The 20,949-nt window shown below is 36.1% G+C and overlaps 1 protein-coding gene across 1 annotated transcript; it reads right to left on the reverse strand.

Moving 5' to 3' along the window:
• Positions 1-778: 778 nt before the first annotated feature.
• Positions 779-20,007, reverse strand: LOC128988954 (T-complex protein 1 subunit alpha). Its single transcript, XM_054410747.1, has 13 exons — positions 19,732-20,007; positions 16,824-16,909; positions 13,204-13,332; positions 12,773-12,870; positions 11,924-12,034; positions 10,506-10,770; positions 9,828-9,968; positions 9,365-9,476; positions 7,584-7,674; positions 6,463-6,602; positions 4,897-4,949; positions 3,282-3,445; positions 779-1,168 (listed from the first exon to the last, which is right to left on the reverse strand). Exons 1-13 carry the CDS (start codon positions 19,802-19,804, stop codon positions 961-963), a joined length of 1,671 nt encoding a protein of 556 aa, XP_054266722.1. The 5' UTR covers positions 19,805-20,007; the 3' UTR covers positions 779-960.
• Between the last annotated feature and the right edge of the window lie 942 nt (positions 20,008-20,949).

Raw genomic sequence — 20,949 nt, forward strand, 5'->3', positions numbered from 1 at the left:
AAGACAGCTAGAGCAAGCTCATCAATTAATACTTAAATCTAAAACACCATCTGGTCTAAATTTGAGATAGTATACAAAAATATTTTGTTTCTTTCTTTCTTTTTATCAAAATTTTCTTCTTTATAAATTATATATGTATTTTGGATTTTTGCTAAAACCATCTGATACAGAGTGGTAAGCACTTCTATTTGTTATTGCTTGTTTGTTCCTGAAGAAGGCTAATGCCGAAATATAGAACTTTTTAAAAAAATGAGCGATTTGCTTAGTTTATTTTGTTTATAGAATTAATTATACATAGCCTAAGGATTTTTTCAGTCTATTAGTTGTTTCCCGACTATCTGACCAGTGAAAACACGTTGGAGTGTCTAACCAGGACTTACCCATTGTATTTTTTTATCAGAAAAAACCAATATACACTGTTTAATGAGTACACTGAGATTTTGTATTTCTTAGGTGGACTCTTTTTAATTTAAATAAGCCTGCTATTCCAACAAATCCTTACACCTGAAGCCTTGTATAGTCCACATCATTAAATCAAACGGTAGATAACTTACATAATCTTAAATTGATTTACTATGATAACTATTCTAAGATGCAACAACTTAGTTCAAAAGTTTGACCATTCAACTCCAAGTAAAGTCAAAAACATTTTGATAGCTCATAACTAGTGGTACGATACTGGCTAATCTTGGTCAGTACTAAAGCTACCATCTTAATGCCATGGTTATTATTTTCTAAAATATTTCCCAAGGGTTCAAGGTAAAATAAAACAAAAAGCTTTAGTTAAGTATTTATAAGAAAATTAACGTGTGCAACATTTAGAAAATTAAGTAATTGTTAATACTTGGGTGACTTTTCATCGCCGACATCTTGTAAAAAAGCGCATAAAAATAAAGGTCTAACCTCGAGGAATCAGAAGTGTTAATATGTTACAATTGTTCGCAAAAAGGAATAAAGCACTTAGCCGAGCTGGCCAGACTCGTAGGCCTGTCTGTAGCCACCATCGTCTTTACGCTCAGGGTCGAGTTTGATCATGTCGTCGATGCGGAGTATCGTGATGGCAGCTTCTGTTGCAAACTTGAGAGACTTGATCTTTGACATCGCAGGCTCCAATACTCCAAACTTGCGATTGTCTCTCACTTTACCTTCAGTTAGGTCCAGTCCAACCCTGTCAAGCAAGACATAGTACTAATTGAAAAGTTACTACCATGACATACTTATACTGAACCTTGGGATCATTCTTAAATGTGTACTAGGTTCAGGGATGTTAATCCAGACACTTAATTCCAATCCCAGAATTTGTGCAGGTTGGATAATACCATGAAACTGGTGATATACCTAAGAATTATCATGGAAGTGGTTCAAATCCTCATCTTGTGCTTATTTAACCTTCCGTCGGGCGCATTGATTTTCAACACCTAAGGGCGCTCACGGAAGTTGGCTCCGGGAGTACAAAAACTATACAATGATTAGTAAAAAAAATTTTAATATCAATGAAACTGCAAGAAAAACATGTTTTATCAGTTATTACACTATTACTTAAGATGTATATCAAATTGAAAATGTTATAATAAACATTAAAAATCCGTAAGTATTGTGGATAAAAAAGAATTGCTTTTTGTACATAATACAGTACTATCGTATATTAGAGAAAAATGTTAATTTTATTTTAATTATTTATTTTATTTCCAAAAAATACAAATTTACAACACATACAATTCCAAGCCACAAAAGCCAATATGGTTTGTCTGCAGCAATTATTCTAATTTTGTTATTTCACAGTGCTTTTTTATTCAATCAGTCTTTGTTATTCAATCAGTCTTTTGTTTCCCTTGTTTTTCTGTAAGAATTCAATAATATACCAAACCAATCATAGAATTTAAAGTGTTTACAATAATTAATATAAAAACACGTAGGTATGGTCTAATGAAAATAATCATTTAATAGTAATACACAACTCATTTGATCAAAGCTCTTAGACAAAAATTGCATCAATGTATGACATAAAAACACCTTACAAAAAAAAATCATTTTATAAGGACAACTTATTTTGTTAAGGCACTTTTCATTTGTTAGAAGGACTACTCATTTTGTCAAAGATCTTTTTCTTGAAAAAAAAAGTTCCCGAACAAACGTGCCAGTAGGCCTTCCCACCAAATGTTGTTCCCTGTCCTCCCTTTCAACACTAGCCAACAATATCGCTATTCGTTCTGCTTCATTCATTTTATAATATTGATAAATAAGGTCAAACACAAGGGCGCACATGGAACTAGGCTCTGGGAAACCCGTTGCATCACAGGGCACACACGGAAGCTACTTCCAGTAGTGATGCAAACCACACCCCCAAGGTCGACTGACAACTGGAAAAGGGGTAAGAGTAACAGAAACCGATTCCGCGAAAGAGGTGCGTGAGGTAAATCAGGTGACAGCCCTGCCGAACACATACTATGGTTTTATAACGAAAAATGTAGTGACCCGGAGGTAACTTCCGTGGTGTAGAGATGGGCGTTATTTAACGTAACAGGATAAATAACACTGTTAATAAATTGTAACCTGTTATCAAGATAACACGTTACTCAGAATACCCTGTTATTTTTGTAACGCTGCGCTCATTGGCTTATGAATTGATCTCCTGTTCCGGTTCCGTCAGGATCAAAGTCCTGAAAGCAACAATAAGTCTTTAAAATAATAAAATGTGAGAAAACGTTCCATTCCAGCCGGAATTTAACGTACACGAGAACTGTACATAGTGTGGCAACATTAACACCAACAATAATTATGGAAAAACTGGAACGAAACGTCCAGCTAGGTAACACCCATGCTAGAATTAAGTTACAGTATATCCGGGCCGAAACGAACGAACACGGTCAGTAACATGGTAGAGCAATAACACCCAGCGAGAATTTTGTTACATTACGGCCAAACTGGATCGAATAAACCACCCGCAGAGAGTAACGCCAAGCTGGAATAATAACGTTACAGCCCAGCCGAGCGAGAACGAACATACGGCCAGTAACAGGGTAGAGCAATAACACCCAGCGAGAATTTTGTTACATGCCCGCCGAGCTGGGGCTGGGATGTCACGGTGTGGTGGGGGAGGAACGGACCGGTAACAGGTTACAAAATTAACAGGTTACTGTAACCTGTTACCAAGTTGTAATGGAACAGTGTAACGCGTTTCTCAAAAGTAACGGTAATTCCCATCTCTACCGTGGTGCGCCCGATGGAAGGTTAAAAACCAACCCCCTCCTCTTATGCTCTACAATTACAATGTTACTCACCACTTGAGATCAGCGTGCTCCTTCTTTGTTTGGCTGGAGTTGTGGAAAGCTCTCAGTTTGGCCACAAGATCAGTCGCATCTTGGGCAGCGTTGACGGCCAGAGTCTTGGGAATTACAAGTAGAGAGCGAGCAAACTCTGCGATGGCCAGCTGCTCACGGGAACTCTACAAAAACACATAACAAATACAAAATTGTGTTAACAATACTTCGACAAAAAATAATTCAACACTTTAAATTGACATATAAAATTATTTTTTAATTATTAGTCTACAAAAATATCGTAAAACACATTAGCCATTCGATTTTTCATGTTATGGATTTACAAAGGGAAACAGGACCACACAGAACGTTGAGTTTTTAAAGTTGTGAGATTGATGCCAATATGTAGGGATGGTCAAGTCTCGAAATTTCGGGAAATTTTAAATCTCGTTACACGAGACGAGATTTCTTTTTGGCCGAGATTTTTATCGAGACGAGAATAAAAAATAAAAAAATTAAATTAAAAACGCCTGCAGAAAGTCAATGCAATACTCGCAATACAGGAGCGTGTTGTAGTTGCGTTTCCTTTGCGAAGGCGTTCTTATTTAATTAATTCTTTAAATGTAAATATTACTTTAATAACATTTGAGAAGTTTTGTTAAGTGTAAGCAGTGTGAGGAATGTTTTATTACTATAAAAAGTCAAAACAAGTAACTATTTTATAAAAATTAATATTGCTTTTATTTTATGATTTATTTTATTTTAGGATAAGTTGAACTCTATCCTAACTGATATCACTATGTTTCCTAATCGTAGACATTTTTAATAAGTTAGGCGTGATTAATAAAAGAATGTTATGCTGATGTTTTTTAATAAAAGGTTGTAAATATTCTTGCCTATTATCATTATTTTTGTATTTAAACAGTCATCTAACAATGTTACAAAATCAGGTAAAAATTTTGAACGTGCATTTCCCGTTGTGTATGAGAAGGGAAATCCCGTTTTGATCTCGTCTCGAAATTTTATGAGAAATAAAAAATCTTGTCTCGTCTCGTCTCGAACTAAAAATCCAATCTCGTCCACCCCTACCAATATGAAACAGATATAATAACAAAACAAAATTATTTAATTAAATATAAAAATTTAACAAAGTAATAGCTTTATTCATTATCTCAAAAGAGTAGGGGTTAGGGGACATAAAATTTAAACCTATAATTAATTGATGTCAGTCTCAAAATTTTGGTTAGTTCAAAAAGTTAACAGTGAACATAGTAGCAAGCTAGTTTTACTGAGGAACAATAAAGGAATTTCCCTTTTTACGTCTCCTTCCTGCACCTGCACCTTGATTCCCTTGTACAGGTGGCACTAACTATACCAGAGAAAGCTTCTTAGTTTGGGCCGCAGCACTGAACAATATTTTGTAAAAAATTAGTGTCACATATCTGGCACTTTAGCACAAGTGTATAGTCAATGGTAAGCTATCTCAAAAAGATCTATTTAACCACTTTAAAAATTCAACTCTGAGGCTCCTACTGTATTTAATTCATCATCTTAAGAGTTTCAAACACCTAAAAATCATGAATGTTGATATTCGGTAGAAAAATTCCACTCGTAAGAACTACTGTTGTTCACTCACCAGTGATGTAGCAAAGTTCTCCAAGTAGATAGACAAAGCTGCCTCCACAGCACCTGAATAAAACAGATGATTTGTTTTTCCGGTAAATGAACGATAAAATGTAAAAAAAATATGTTAAATTACTTGGTATAGCTCTATTTTATTTTAATTTTTTATGTTTCTACGCCAGTGGTATTTTTTACGTTTTGAAAGGGAACGGTCCAAACCCTGGTCTTGTTACTGTCTAACGTCGACCTATTTGTTAGATAGCATCATTAATTCATAGCCCAATGACAAATAGCATCTGGGTCTGGAAACGATCTCGTTTGGAATCGAACCAGCGATCTTCAGATTTGAAGGCGAGCACTATAACCACTCGGATACCCAGACAATTCTAGATTGTAGACAGGGAGCAACACACCAATAGTGTATTTAAATTTAGAATAAGAATAGAGAGGCTGCTTACTAGTTTTTCCAAACACATCTCTTTTATGCAAAAAGTCAAATAGTAGGGCAAAAGTAGTGGAGCCAAGCAATTTGGTGGTTCTTTTACTCAAGACAGTATACATAACTATTACAATAGAGGTTTTAATCAAACTTAAATACTCCTTCAGCTGGCTTGGCAATTTTTCAAACAAGAATCAACAGATAGTTTATTAGTAAATTGTAGGGATGGACGAGATTGGATTTTTAGTTCGAGACGAGACGAGACGATATTTTTTATTTCTCATAAAATTTCGAGACGAGATTGAGACGGGATTTCCCTTCTCATACACAACGGGAAATGCGCGTTCAAAATTTTTACCTGATTTTGTAACATTGTTAGATGACTGTTTAAATACAAAAATAATGACAATTGGCAAGAATATTTACAATCTTTTATTAAAAATTTCATTTTTTTTTCATTTAAAAAAACATCAGCATAACATTTGTTTATTAATCACGCCTAACTTATTAAAAATGCCTACGATTAGAAAACATAGTGATATCAGTTAGGATAGAGTTCAACTTATCCTAAAATAAAATAAATAATAAAATAAAAGCAATATTAATTTTTATAAAATAGTTACTTGTTTTGACTTTTTATAGTAATAAAACATTCCTCACACTGCTTACACTTAACAAAACTTCTCAAATGTTATTAAAGTAATATTATTAAAATAATTAAAGTAATATTTACATTTAAAGAATTAATTAAATAAGAACGCCTTCGCAAAGGAAACGCAACTACAACATGCTACTGTATTGCGGGTATTGCATTGACTTTCTGCAGGCGTTTTTAATTTATTTTTTTTATTTTTTATTCTCGTCTTGATAAAAATCTCGGCCATAAAGAAATCTCGTCTCGTGTAACGAGATTTAAAATTTCCCGAAAATTTCCTGAAATTTCGAGACTTGACCATCCCTAGTAAATTGCCTGTTAACATACATAACATAGATTTGAAAGCGGGAAATACTTGCTTGTCAAGGTGAATGAGCCTTTTACTAGCCTTTGTACATGTTTCAAAGTAAACTTCTTTCTAGATTTACGCCAATCTTATGTACAGCATTCTATAACTGAATATGTTTGATGACTATAGGGCCTACCTCCACCAGCAACCACAGTCTTGGACTCCAGCACTCGCTTGACTACACACAACGCGTCATGGATACTGCGCTCCATCTCATCACAGTAGAAGTCGTTGGGCCCGCGCAAGATGATGGAACTGGCTGTGCGAGCTTTGGGCCTGCACACATACACACAACACATTTGTTTATCAGTTCAGGTTGACTCCATGAATACCAACATTGAGACAAACTAAAGATAGTTATACAAAACTCCCTCTTAAGAACCAATAAAAGTTAAAATAGTGGATTTAGTCACCATTATGAGTTGGAAATAAATAAAACGGCTTTATTAACAATAAATTAACTCATATATTTGAACGGCATTGGACAAAAAGGTATTTGTTTGTGGCTATAAACAAACTGGTGAGAGTAAAAATATTACCTCTGATAAGTATGTAGACAATTCACCAACTTCACTCTGTTCCAACTCTCATATAAAAAACGTTGTCACGACCCCAGACATTACATATTAGTGACGTTACTGTTGTTGCAGACTTAGGCCCGGTTCACACGAGCGACATACCTAGCTGACTAGGTAAGCCCGACTGGGTAGCGTGCCACAGGATAACACCGGTTCACACGAGCGACATGTCCACGGACTAGATGAAAATATCAATATCAAAACCACTCGGATCCATAACTGGTGGACAATGAGAACAAAAGGAAGAATGTGAGCTGCAGCGCTACTACCCGATCGCTCGTGTGAACGCTCCCATAAGGCTACGTGTACTGCTACCTCGCTCGACTGAGCGACTGGGTAGCTGCTACGAGTGACTGGGAAGCGGGGCCCGACTGGGTTTTGGGATACCAAGCTCGAACACGGTAGTCGGCGTTTAGCTAGTGTAAACGGCTCCATTTCATCCTGTGGTCCGCCACCCAGTCGGGCTTACCTAGTCACAGCCTAGTCGGCTAGGTATGTCGCTCATGTGAACAGGGCCTTAAATAAAATTGTGTAAAACAATGATACACATGAAAAGGTATAATTAAAATGAACCAACCCTACGTATTACTACTACAACACTCACTACTTTGACTTTAACAAGAATTCTTCTAGTACACTTTTATTTATAGTTTTCATTTAACTTGACTAATATAGTTACCCTTTGATCAAGATGAGTTCATCATCACAAACAGTGTCTTGAAGGACTTCAGCTGCTTCACCAACATTACTGGCTTCAAAGCTGTCCTCCCCTGTAAATGTGGTCTTTGATTTAACAACAAAAATTCAGGATTGGATCTAATTCCAATTAGGATGTTTTCAGTCAACGACTAATTTGTTTTGTAAAAAGCAAGAGCGGTTCCCTGATTCCGTTTACTTATCAGACTTGGATACGATATTTAACTGAGAGCGCACGATAATTTTGGGCTGGCATGAACTACGCCGGTTGCCTGATTCAGAATTCAAACAAACAACAAAACATTGACCATGGCAACTTCCTAAAATATGAGTTTTTATATGGAATCGGTATCGAAAATCGAGAGGAATACTTCAGAACTGGTATCAAAAAGAGAAATTCTGTTATCAGCCATTCCCTATCTAAAATACAACTAGGACATAATTCAAGCCATGGCCTTGAGTTTTGAGACCTCTATGACTTATCTCTCTCTCTCTCTCTTTTAAACACACAAACAATCTCGATATCACTGCATTCAGTTTCACACGGATCGCCCCTTGTGTTATCTCCAGGCGACATATTTGGGGTTTTAAGGATTCAAAAACAAATTCACGGCTCAATCAAAGTTTTTTCACGGTTGAATTAATTCACGGCTAATTTACGGTTTTAAGGTTTTCACAGTTGAGTGTGAACCCTGTGTTGCCACTGTCCACAAACTAAACATTGAAGTTTGACCTACACCTTAGACCCATTTCATTCTCAAGGCAAAAATTAACTTTTCTATAACAACCAATCTCAATTCTGATCAACTACGACAACCAAGTTTACAATTCAACTCCTGATCTTCTTTTACAAACTCTAGGCACTTAAAATACAAAAACTAAAAAGTAGTGCAATGTTAGACAGCAAAAATTTTCATCGCCCAAAAATTACTCAATAGCCTAGTCAACATCACATGTATGCAATACCATGTCATTAGAACAACTTAACACAATGATGGTGTATTTATAGTAGTTTACGCAACGATTGCGTTAAGTGAGTCTTTACGACACGAGTAGAAAATTTAAGGCACGAGCCTTGGCGAGTGCCTTAAAAACTTCTACGAGTGTCGTAAAGACTATTAACGCGAGTTGCGTACACTACTTTACCTACGACCGTTTTTTAATTACTATCAATCTGGATTTAATTACTAACAATCACTACTGATAACTTTTTAGAGAGGTTATGTTTTCGTGTATTGTCATTGCCACTGAAAGTGATGCAACGACTTGTTGTATAATCAGCTGATTTCCTGTAATTACGTGTTTGTTAAACTTCGTTAAATATTACATTGCTAGCAGCATTCTTACCATAAATAATATTGTATCAGGTACAATTCGACAAATATTTCATTTATTTTTGGACTTCCACCAACTTAATTAAGAATACTCGAGTATCAACATGAACAAGTCGGATCAACAATTAAATTGGTCAACTGATCAGCTGATTAGTTGACGTTCGAAGCATTACAATTTTAATTATTTTCTCTCAATACTTGAACCTCATTGGTCCGTTACCTGTGTGGATATGAGAAAACTATGCGGATATGAAATGAAACTATGCGGATATGAAAGTAAACAGCTGTAAAGTGAAAATTTTCAATTCTAAGAACTGGACTGAAATGGCTACTTTAAAAAACGGCCGTTGGTAAAATATTTTTCATTAGCTTGTCATGCCATTCCCTGATTGTATATAAAGTCTAAACACTAAAATATTCACATTCTTACCTTCCATGTTTGTAAGAGAAGTGAGGTAGGTTGCTCCGGTAGCCTTGGCTATTCTCTTCAGGTCGGCCTTCTTAACACGTCTGACAGCCATGGCTCCAGCTTCCACAAAGTACTGAAACATTGAAATTACATTGGAAAAACCTTTCTGCAAGTTTAGTTTTAATGCATAAGTTTATAGCTTGGTAGGCTATTACCTGTATTTATAAATCTGTAAGTAATTATGATTGTAGTATTCATCAACATGAGGTAAAAATCTAAATGTACATAGTTTTACATGTTTTAGTCCTATTCTTCATTTAAAAAAGAGCAGTTTAAAACTAACAAAATAACGGATAGGGGTGTACAGTATCATCCATTGACTTTAGATACTATACGATCTAATTTTAATAAGGCATGGGACGATTTTTGATACTACCGTTTAAAGGCAGGTATGGAAACAGTGCTGTTGTAACTAAGATATCACCTTCAGACAGAGATCATCAATTCCTCCTGTACACAGCACTACGTTAGTTCCGACAGCCAAGATCTTCTGTATTCTCTCCTTGGTGATGTCGCTCTCTCGTTGACGGATCGCATCCAATTTCTCAGGATCAGTCACCAAAACCTGTGCAGAGGACGGTTGGGTAAGTGAATCTAGGAAGCTATCAAAACTGTTTATTTCTTTCATTCATTCCAATCCCAATCAAAAAAGAAGGGACAAACACATATCTAAAAGTTGATATCTATCTAGTTGATAAATTAATTTAGTTATGATTTACAGTCTTTTTTACATAAAGATATTGATTTAACCAAGTTAAACCATTTAAAGTTAATTTCATATTTTGTGCTTCTGTGTTTGGTAATAAAATAAGCGGATGTATTATTTTTAGTTTGTGATTAAATTGTTTTATTTGGTTTAACAAGGTTTCAAATAGTACCGGTAACAAAAAAATACAATCCTAGCAGCACCGGGAGGAACTAACAATAAAATTGTCTTCAGCTGATATATATAAGGATGACAAATCTACTAAGGGAATATGTTTAATTTATGGTTTTAGTCCAACTAGCCTGTATATGACAGTGTAAGTTCTCATTGCATAGTTTCAACCAAACAAAACTATTTTGATCATAAATTTTTTTTTAGTCTACCTAATAAACCTACCTGAACGCCCAACTTCATCTTAGCCTTCTGCAAGCTGAAGTCTAAACAGGCGATCTTAGCGTTGACGATCTTCTTGGGCATGGCTTGTGAGGCGACAGTACAGTTGAGCGCGTATCCTTGCACCAACATGCTCTCTCTCACACTGCGACCGTGCGCCTTCAGTACGTTGACTGCCTTCACGGGGTAATGGGCGACTCCCTTGTTATCCGTCACCTTAACTGCCTGCGCCGCATCTACCACCATGTTGGAGAAAAACTCGTCATCACTGGGCGGGGTCAAGGGGCAATACAGATTGATAACGAACGGTGAATCTCTCTCATTTACTTCTAAATTATGAAAGTAAATTATTATTAACTTTGATCAATCTATAAAAGTTACAACTGAGTATGCAGCTGATAGTTTCTCATGATTTTAGCAACGTTCCGGTCAAGTGTAAGAAAAGGCTATGTGGCCCTAACTTTGAATGAATAAATAATTAACTTTTCATTTACATTCCTAATCATATCCAGCGAACATAAGGAACATTCGTGATGATTTTCTTCAAGCGATTTATAACAGCATCATGATGAATTTCCCACAATTGCGGCAACATCGTTATCAGCAAAAGTGAAAAGAAAACTGATTGTGATTATTGGTGATTCAAAATATAAAAACTCCACAGTTTTAAATTTGTACATCCAAATTTATGTACAGCTTGAAGATTTTTCTAATTCGACAGTTGTTTCCGGGTTTCCAGGTTGGCTAGACTAGAGATGTAACATTATATTTATAAATGTGGGTAGATTATATACCCATGGTAATTTACCTGCTTGATTCATATTAAGTTTTTATTTAGTATTTTCCCTTTAACTAACATTGGATTGTCCTGTATTTTTACATATCCCATCAACATATCTCAGGGTCACGTCACCATCGTCAACATATCCCAGGCCAGCGGCACAAATTGCGTGAAGATCTCCGCGATCACGGTGATATCATCATTGTCTCCTGAACATCTCTCACGATTGTTGAGACACCATCATAGTCAGCCGCAATAAGGAAGATATTTTTTGAGATTGCGGAATCATCATCATCGTCACTCGCGAATCAGCGAAATCGCCAACAATCGGAGTAAATCCTATGCCGAGTAAATCCCATTTCAAATGTTATCCCAAACTCATTGATCGGGAATACACGATAACAAACATTTTTATGAAGTTTTGGGACCTGATCATCCCCAATCTTGAAGGGTTAGATTATTCCTGACCTTTAACTGAAATTCATTACTTTTTCACGTCTTTCCCAGGACTTTAACTCCCGACTTTTTCCCGCATTTACCAGAATTACCGACTGGTAGACATTCTGTTCAAGGAAATTAGCAAATAAAACACCTAATGCTATTGAGAAATTACAGAAGAATTGTTGATAAGAAAGGATACGACCCAATGAGTTTGCTAGACATGGACGTTTTAGCAACGTTGACCAGGCAATCCCGTCCCAACTCATCTACATTTGCAGTCAGATGTTCCTGGATGTACTTGCAAGCTTCCCTGAAAAAAAGATAAAATTTGTCTTTCAAGTAAGGGTAGACGGCAATGTTATAACCAATGCAATTTTTACTGCATAATTGTCCAATTTTTACAAGTTTGTTTAAGGAATGCTAGTTTTTGTCAAGCCTCAGTTCAGATCACGCTCTCGACACACCATCTCTGCATGAACACTCAAGGCAGAAAACTCCACCGAATGTTAAGAATTGGCTAAATATCATCATTGGCTTGATTAACAAGGAAAAAAATTATTAACAATGAAAAAGTCTATGGGTTTCACAAAAAACTGTTGCTAAGCTTAAAGTCATTAACTAGATTTAAATATAAAGTTTATTGAAATTGGATGTAGGTTACATTAGTTATTAGGTAACGTGAAATTAACCATAAAGTTGACACAACAGAGTCCATATGATAATCAGAAGATAAGCATTGATATAGGCTATGACAAACTACACAGTAGCTTTCTCATCATCACACATACCTATCTTAAAAAACTTGTGTGTTGTCCTTGACACTTAGTTTGAATACTTAACTCATTCTCAATATAAAAACTGACTATGGCCGGAAACATAATAATAATTTGGTTTATAGTGAAGTTTAATCATAATGAGTCCCACAGTAGCAAAACAGGGAATAGTTTTAAATAAATCAATAACTATTTAAAATTTGCTTAAATTATTTTCTATAGTTGAGTAAGTTAGTACAACAGTTAAAAGAATAAAAATAACAACAAATACTTACTTGCAAGCTAAACGATAGCCGCTAATTATTGAAGTGGGATGAATTTTCTGTTTGACAAGTTCATCAGCATTCTTCAGAAGTTCAGCTGCTACAATTACCTGTAAAATGAGTTGTGAGAATATATCAAATTGAAATTGTAGGAATTAAATACAGTGGGTGATCGGTAATCGACACGGTTGGGACTCCAGCGTTGCCAGATTATTAAAAGTTCTGGATTATCGAATGTGTTCTACCTGCCGTTTAAAATTTCAAACAAATGCCGGATTATTGAAAGTAGGTACCGGACCATTCAATGCTGTGGACTTTTACTGAATATTGAATTGCACAGTTGTAAAGTAAAAAAAAAAACTTGAAAAAGTTTTGTAACATAATCCACACATTAGGAAAGTTTAACCTCTTAACGAGCTAAAGTTAAACAAATGAAGGCTTACAACTGACGTAGTGCCATCACCGACTTCTTCGTCTTGCAGCTGAGCCAGTTCGACGAGTACTCGGGCTGCTGGGTGCTCCACCTCCAACAGCTTCAGTATGGTGGCTCCGTCATTGGTCACGGTCACATCCTGCAACCATTCACACTTAGAAACACTATAGGCTAATTATTAATCATCAGCTGTAGATAGGCATACGTGTTGTCAGGATGAATGCAAATGAAAAGTAGGCTTAAAAAAGCTCAAGTTGAAAATTCTCTTAAAATAGCCCTTAAAAACTATTCAATAACATCTACCTACAATAGGCCTATGCAGGGTGGGAAAAAAGTCCCAAGACGGTTAAGTATTTCAATAAGTAATAAAGATAGAACTTTAAAACTTGGTACACAGTCACTTGACATTAAGACAATTAACAAAAAATATATTTAAAGATGTGCTAGAGGTCGTACGGAACGAGGTGAAGCTTGGAGGGGAATAGTGGTGTGGTGGGGGAAGTGTCGCTATGCGAGGCGACGATCGGCTCGTCTCCTACCCCCACCATGGATTTCCCCGCTTTAGACCGTTCCCGCCGAAAATCTCAGGCTTCACCTCGTTCCGCACGACCTCTACCTAATCAGGGGAACGGTTGCCCTGACTCAATGTTCTTTTGACTCCAAGCAGGCCTTCCCTGAAGAAGAACATTTTAAATGTAAGCAAAGGTTGATATTCACATAAAATAAAAGGTCTTTGTTAGTCAAATTCAATACTGCAAACCCAAACTCAAACAGACAAACATGTCAAAAATGACAGTTATTTTAAAGATGCATTGAATTTGGATTGCTATTAGGCCTATATACTACCTCTCAGGGGGCACCCGCTAGAAGTTTGAAGAAAATCGTAGACGTATGAATAGGTTGGTAGGCCTACACTTTAAATTAAAGGTCTTTAATAGTAGAATACAATTTCCACAAATTTTAGCTCAAAAGATCAACTGAGTAAAAAATGGCAGCCATTCAAAGATTCAAAATGGCAGATTCAAGAAATCTTTTAACGGCTGCCATTTTTGACTCGATTGCCTGTTTGAGTTCTGATTTGGGGCTTTATATTCTACTAGTTATTATATTCTACCTTTAACTTGATGTGCATATTGACCTATGATCAGGCCCGTTTTTGACCATGTCAGCGCCCTAGGCACAACTAATAGTAGCGCCCCTTTGCAATATATAACAGGGTGACCACCAACCGGGAAATATTAACTAAGCGTGAATTTTTTTGAACCAGGAATTATGTGTTAATTTTCTACCTGGAATGGTCAATTTACAACATTGACGTTTCCATGACCACGGGAGACGGGAGGCGATAATATGTCACCACAAAGCCTCGAGGGATGATCAGAACTTTGCCGCGATCGCATGAGATGATAATAATATCCAAACGACCGCGGGATATGATCATGATTTTACCGCGATCGCGCAATACGATAATGAGATCCACAGAGGATAATCAGAATATTGCCGCGATCGCATGATACGATGATAATGTCTAAACGACCATGGGATATGATCATGATTTTACCGCGATCGCGCGAGACTATGATAATGACTAAATGACCGCAGGATATGATCATGGTCCACACAACCACGGAAAACAGTCAGAAATTTGCCACGATCGCGGAAGACGATAATGATATCCACATAACTGCGGGATATTATTAACATTTTGCCGTAATCGCGGGAGACAATTACGATGTCTTCACGACAGCGGGAGACGATTATGATGTGTCTTCACGACCGCGGGAGACGATTACGATGTCTTCACGATCGCGCGGAGACGATTACGATGTCTTCACGATCGCGGGAGACGATTACGATGTCTTCACGACCGAGGGAGACGATTATATGAAGTCTTCACGACAGCGGGGGACGATTGCGATGTCTACAGGATCGCGGGAGTTACAATAATGATGTCTACTCTACACGGCTGCGAGGGATGATCAGAATTTTACCACAATCGCGTAAGACGATGATAATGTCCACTCAACCACGGGAAAGATCAGAAATTTGCCTCATTCGTGAAAGACGATGATGATCTCCAAACAACTGCGGGAGATGATTACCATTTGCCGCAATGGCGGGAGAGGATGACAATGCCTCACGACCATGGGAGGCGATGATGTCTTCATGGCTGTGAGGGATTATCAGAATTTTATCGTGATCACGCAAGAAGATGATAATGTCCACACGACCCCGGGAAAAGATTACAATTTTGCCTCATTTGCGGTAGACGGTGATAATCTCATCACGACCGCGGGAAGTGTTCATATATTGCCGCGATCAAGGAAGACGATAATTATGTCCACACATCCACTGGAAATAGCCAGAACTTTGACGCGATAGCGGGAGACGGACGATGATGACGTATATACAACCGCGGTAAATAATTAACATCTTGCCGCAATTGTGGGAAACTGTTAAGGTGTCTTCACGGCCGCAAGGGATTATCAGTTTACCGCGATCGCATGCAAAAACGGCCACAATGTTTTTTCTTTTTTCCAATCTTTTGGCGCCCCTCAAAAAAGCCAATTGCCTCGCGCCCTAGGCACGTGCCTACCTTGCCTATTTGGTAAATCGGCCCTGCCTATGATTACAATTAAAATTTTCTTTTGACTCCTGTCCCCCCGAAGATTACTGAATCATACTTAGTAATTTATACCAAATTTTGAAGCTCTATCTTCATTGCTTATAAAATATTTAGGTTTAACCGTCTCGGGACTTTTTTTCGACCCTGTGTATTAAAAGACATCGGTATTTCTTTTCCGAGCCAGTTCAATTGGTGAATTCAAAATCACTTTTCACACATTCAAAATCACACAATTCAAAATGTGTGATTGTGTGAATTCAAAACCACACAGCTTAAAATCATCCATCTGGTGAATTCAAAATCAATTAGGCCTACCGGTAACATGAGTCTATATTTTATCTTGGTTTTATGCAATGTTAGTTTCGATGTAATGCATTTAATACTTTTTTTGTGAATATTGAACATGGTTGACACCAACAAGTGGTCGGGAAAAGACATTTAACATGTCTTGTTTTATTCCAAAATGTTCCTTGACTGAGGGATGCTTTGTCTGCAAACAACATTGACAGGAATACAAAAGACACAGCTTAGGGCCTATAATGAGTCACCCATATCAAAATCAAAGACTTGAAGAACGAAAACTAAAATCAGCTTTGGTCCTATGAAAGAGAAAAAATCTAGCCTATTTGAGTCATAGGCCTATAGAATTGAAGTTTACAGCGTAAAGAAGTCAAAGAAGAGTTATGCTGGAGCAGGTGACGTCTACAAACTAGCGGCTATTTACTGGCAGCTAGTGGTTATAATGTGAACCCGACAGATCCGCTGGCTGCTAGCGATATTTATATTTTTTAGTAGCGGCTGCTAAACGGCCTAGTGTGACCGAGGCTTTAAGATTGGATGTACCTGAAGCACACTGCTGACTCATGAAACAAAATAGGCCTACTGTGGACTCTAATAAAAAATCCATATTGTTAGCCTGAGTAAATACGAAAGTTTTCATGTGCATTCTCAAAGCATGCTTCTTTCAATTTTAAAGCTAGGTACTTTATCTACTCAACACTTACACCAATGTCATCAACCAGCATTTTATCCAATCCAACTGGTCCAAGAGAACTCTTCACAATATTTGCAATTGAGCTTGCAGCCATCACTGAAACATAAGTTGACATTATTTTAACACATTCCCTAAGTTATCAGGTTCCGACACAAATTTATTGAGCCAGAATTAAAAGTAAAAGTTGTATTTAGCTAGGTCATGAAATAAGTAGATATAAAATATGACTTAAACTTATGTCAACTTAATACTTAGAACCTATAAATAATAATACACGGGGTCTTAAAAGTTATTAGATGAATATTTACAATAGGCCATTTAAATGACACAATTTTATTTCTGATTAACTTATAGGCACTAACTTAAGGTAAGTGATCATGAAAACGCATGTTGTCACCCCCAGCATGGTCAATATCCCCGTGGGAGGGGGGAGGAATATGGTGTGGGTGCCGTTTACTAAAACGCTTATAACTCGAGAACCATTTTAGTGGTGCAGCGTTTCCCATTTTGTTCTATGTTTGGATTTAATTAACCTAAAAATGTGTTGTACACTGTTTGAAAGACTTTTAGTTAGGCTATATGAGATAATTTAATATAGTTAACTTACTAGGCCTAAGTACCGTAAGTTAACTGTAGGAAAAATATAGCCTAATGTGTACAGTCACAAAAGTGCAAACTGCCTTTGCTGCACTCGAGAAACATTCCACACTCGCATACTGCTTGTGTAAACATTTCTCTTGTGTGCAGCAAAGTGCCACTTTGCCCACTAGTAACTTGGTACTTATATAGGACACAAAACGTTCTAAAATAACTTTTAAACTATTCTAGGACATCAATACTACAACTTAATTAAAGATTTTTTTGCGCCGAGCCCCCTTTTATTTTTAATTAAATATTTAAACAATAATCCCAACTCACTAGGGGGCCGGTGGGAATTCGGGGTTATGGGTGGGGGAGATAAAACGTGGTTAATTATGGGGAGAAAAGGGTAATTCAACGGGTAAAAGGGTAATTTATAGGTAATTACCCAGCAAGAATGGGAAATTCGTCTGTATAAATGGGTACACTTTCCTTTGCCGCCGACGAAGACGAGCAACGAGCAGAGGAGCAGAGCTGGCAGTGACAGGAAGAAGACCATCAGAATTGTATTGTACCATAAATAAAAACAATAACAAAGTGAAAATAAAGTTGTTTGTTTATTTTATCCTATATATTTAGTCAAAAAATGGCTTAAAAAATATTTAAAAAGGTCAATAAAAGTGGTGTAACATCTATCCCCTGTGTGAATAGCCTATAACGATATCCTCTAAAAACGTGAAGTTAAGTTTTCAGTCTTCTTTTGTTTGAATATTTATAGTTTTATTTATTCAAGTTCTTAAAAAAACGTACACCGATCGTGGGTGCATTTTTACATTCAAAACACCAATAAAATATATAATCATATCATAACCTATTTCCATGTTTGTTTACATTGAAAATAAAAATATTTTTGTAACGATATATCGAACCGAATCTGTATCGATATTTCTGCAGACATATGTTACGAATACATAGAGAAAACAAACACCTCAAGGAGTATGGAATTAATAATTAAATAAACATAGGCCTATCTCTGGAATTAACCAACACAAGTTGTTAGTCGTTTATCGTGTTAACAGTAGTTCATGTTGGTGACATTGGGTGCACTGGTGTCTACTATCTGATTTATTAATAGATTTCTTTATTTATTGGCAAATATTTACATTGGGATAATCAGTTCTTATTTAGGCATATGAGGAAGGTAGGTCGGGTTTTATGTGGATTCGTGACTGTATCGTATCGTTATTTCATTGTGTTTCACCCACTATTTTAATTGTGCAAAAACAGTCTGGAAGTTGCATAAATTAATGAGTCGGTTCATTATAACCTAACCTTTACCTTCCTAATCTAACCTCACTTCAAAACACTTAATAGGCCTACAGTCACGAATCCGCATAAAGTCCGACCTACCTTCCTCACATGCCTTTTCTGACATTAACTGCTATTTAAACATTAATATAAAGGTTGGGTTGGGTTAGGTTAGGTTAGATTAGATTAGATTATGTAACATCATTAGCTATTTAATTTAATGGTTTGTACTTTATTGTTTGGTTGTATAGGCCTATCTAGCTAACGAGTTCTCATTATAAAACCATTTATGAAATCATACAGAAAGTTTGGTTGGTTTGGTTAGTTTAGAAACGTTTCATTTCATAATGAACTATTAGGCCTATTTTTTCCTCTGGGAATCGTACAGCAAGTTTGGTTGGTTTGGTTAGTTCAGAACAGTTTCATTTCATAATCAACGATTATTTCTTTTCTCAAAAAGTGAGTGTTCATAAGATCTACATTTAAAATCTTCTTACCTATATGGCCTACACAAATAAATATTGTTTGCTTTTTTAAGGGCTGGGACCAAAAGGGTTACAGAATTTTATTGTTATTGGATATCAGTGATTGTTTTAGGTTCATGCAGCAAAGTTTTACTTATTTGGCTCTGTTGGTTAAGTTCATACGAATTTTCGTAAATATGACTGCGAAATCACCAGAAATGCCTTGCCCCCTAAACGGGTACAGTTTCTTAACTGGGCTAAGCTAATATCGATTGAAAATATTGATTAATAAACGATACGGTAAGTTATTTTTAAATATTTCTATTATAAAATTAAACTATCATAACCTAACCTAACCAACCAAACTTGCTGATGGTGAAAAAATCGCATTATGAAGGTTTATTAATCGAATCGATATTAGCATAGCCCAGTTAAGAAACTGTACCCAAGAGTTCGCCCATTCCAGTTGGAAGGTTAAGTCTTAGCCTACCCAACATAAAAACTTTAAAACTAAAAACTATCATGCTGTGGTCATTATGTTAATAGAAATTAGGCTAGCCAATTTACCATTTTGGGTTCTGACTGGAGTTCCTGAAGAACGTAATCCGGCAACAGAGAGTGGAGCCGCCAAAGTCGACATTATGAGTTATAGGCTACTTTAACCAATTATATTTTGACAGAAAATATATATGGTTAGTAAATTCAATTGTATCTGCACGTTGCAGGATTTTCTGTCACTAGACTAACTAAAAGAAAAGAAAAAAGAGGCCCGAAATCCAGACAGACACACGAGTTTATTTTAATACAGAATACAGACAGACAGAACAGAACAGACACAGAGCACGAGGAATGATTGAACGGGGGTGGGAGAGGTAGGAGATAGGAGAAAAGGAAAGACAGACCGATGGATGGAGCAGAGAGGTAAATAGATTATACAGTAACTCCATAACTCTTATTATAAGTTATTATAGCTTATAATTATTATTATTATAAAATTATATTATTATTATTAATATTTTAATCATTATTATTATTATTATTATAGCTCAGTGACTCAGAGTCAGACATAGAGTAAAGAGATGAGAAAACATATATATTTGAATTATAAGTCATTTATTTGGTCAGATTTACATAAATTTCATTTCTACATTTCATTTCTTTATTTCGAAGGCAATCGCCATTTTACAAAACAGTACATGAGATAGATATACATGCAAGAAGATTTCAAAATACAAAAGAAAACATGCATGAACACATTCCTCTTTTGCATTCCTCTTTTACATTCCTCTTTTGCATGTCTTCCATACCATGGTATGGAAGCGTAAGTAATTGTGGTCGTGTGGTGAACAATGTGGGTGAAATTACAACAGTTAGTTACAATATTTGAAAAAAAAAAACAACAACTACCTGTGTGAATAATAACAATCAGTAAGTATCAAAATGACATCGTTGTGAATAAATTAATAACAATATAACAACAAACAATGTAACAAAACAATAACAACAATACCCCCGCCGCAGCAAACCTGCAGACTAAGCAAATTTCCATTTGTCTTAATTAATTTTCAATTAAATATATTTTAATAACATTAGGTTTAACGAGTACCTAGGTTTGCTACTACAAGGAAACTAATAAAGTGTGTGTTTTTGTAAAATATTGATAGCTTAGTACAAAATAAATAAATTTGATCAAAATACAAAACATATCCATAAACAAGCAAACTACAACATTTGACAATATTCTCCATAAGAATAACATGGGAAATTTGAATTTACAATTTTTTT

Source organism: Macrosteles quadrilineatus, unplaced genomic scaffold, assembly GCF_028750875.1.
Source record: "Macrosteles quadrilineatus isolate MER2022 unplaced genomic scaffold, UCM_ALF_1.0 Scaffold_3__2_contigs__length_128488019, whole genome shotgun sequence".
Classification (NCBI taxonomy): domain Eukaryota; kingdom Metazoa; phylum Arthropoda; class Insecta; order Hemiptera; family Cicadellidae; genus Macrosteles; species Macrosteles quadrilineatus.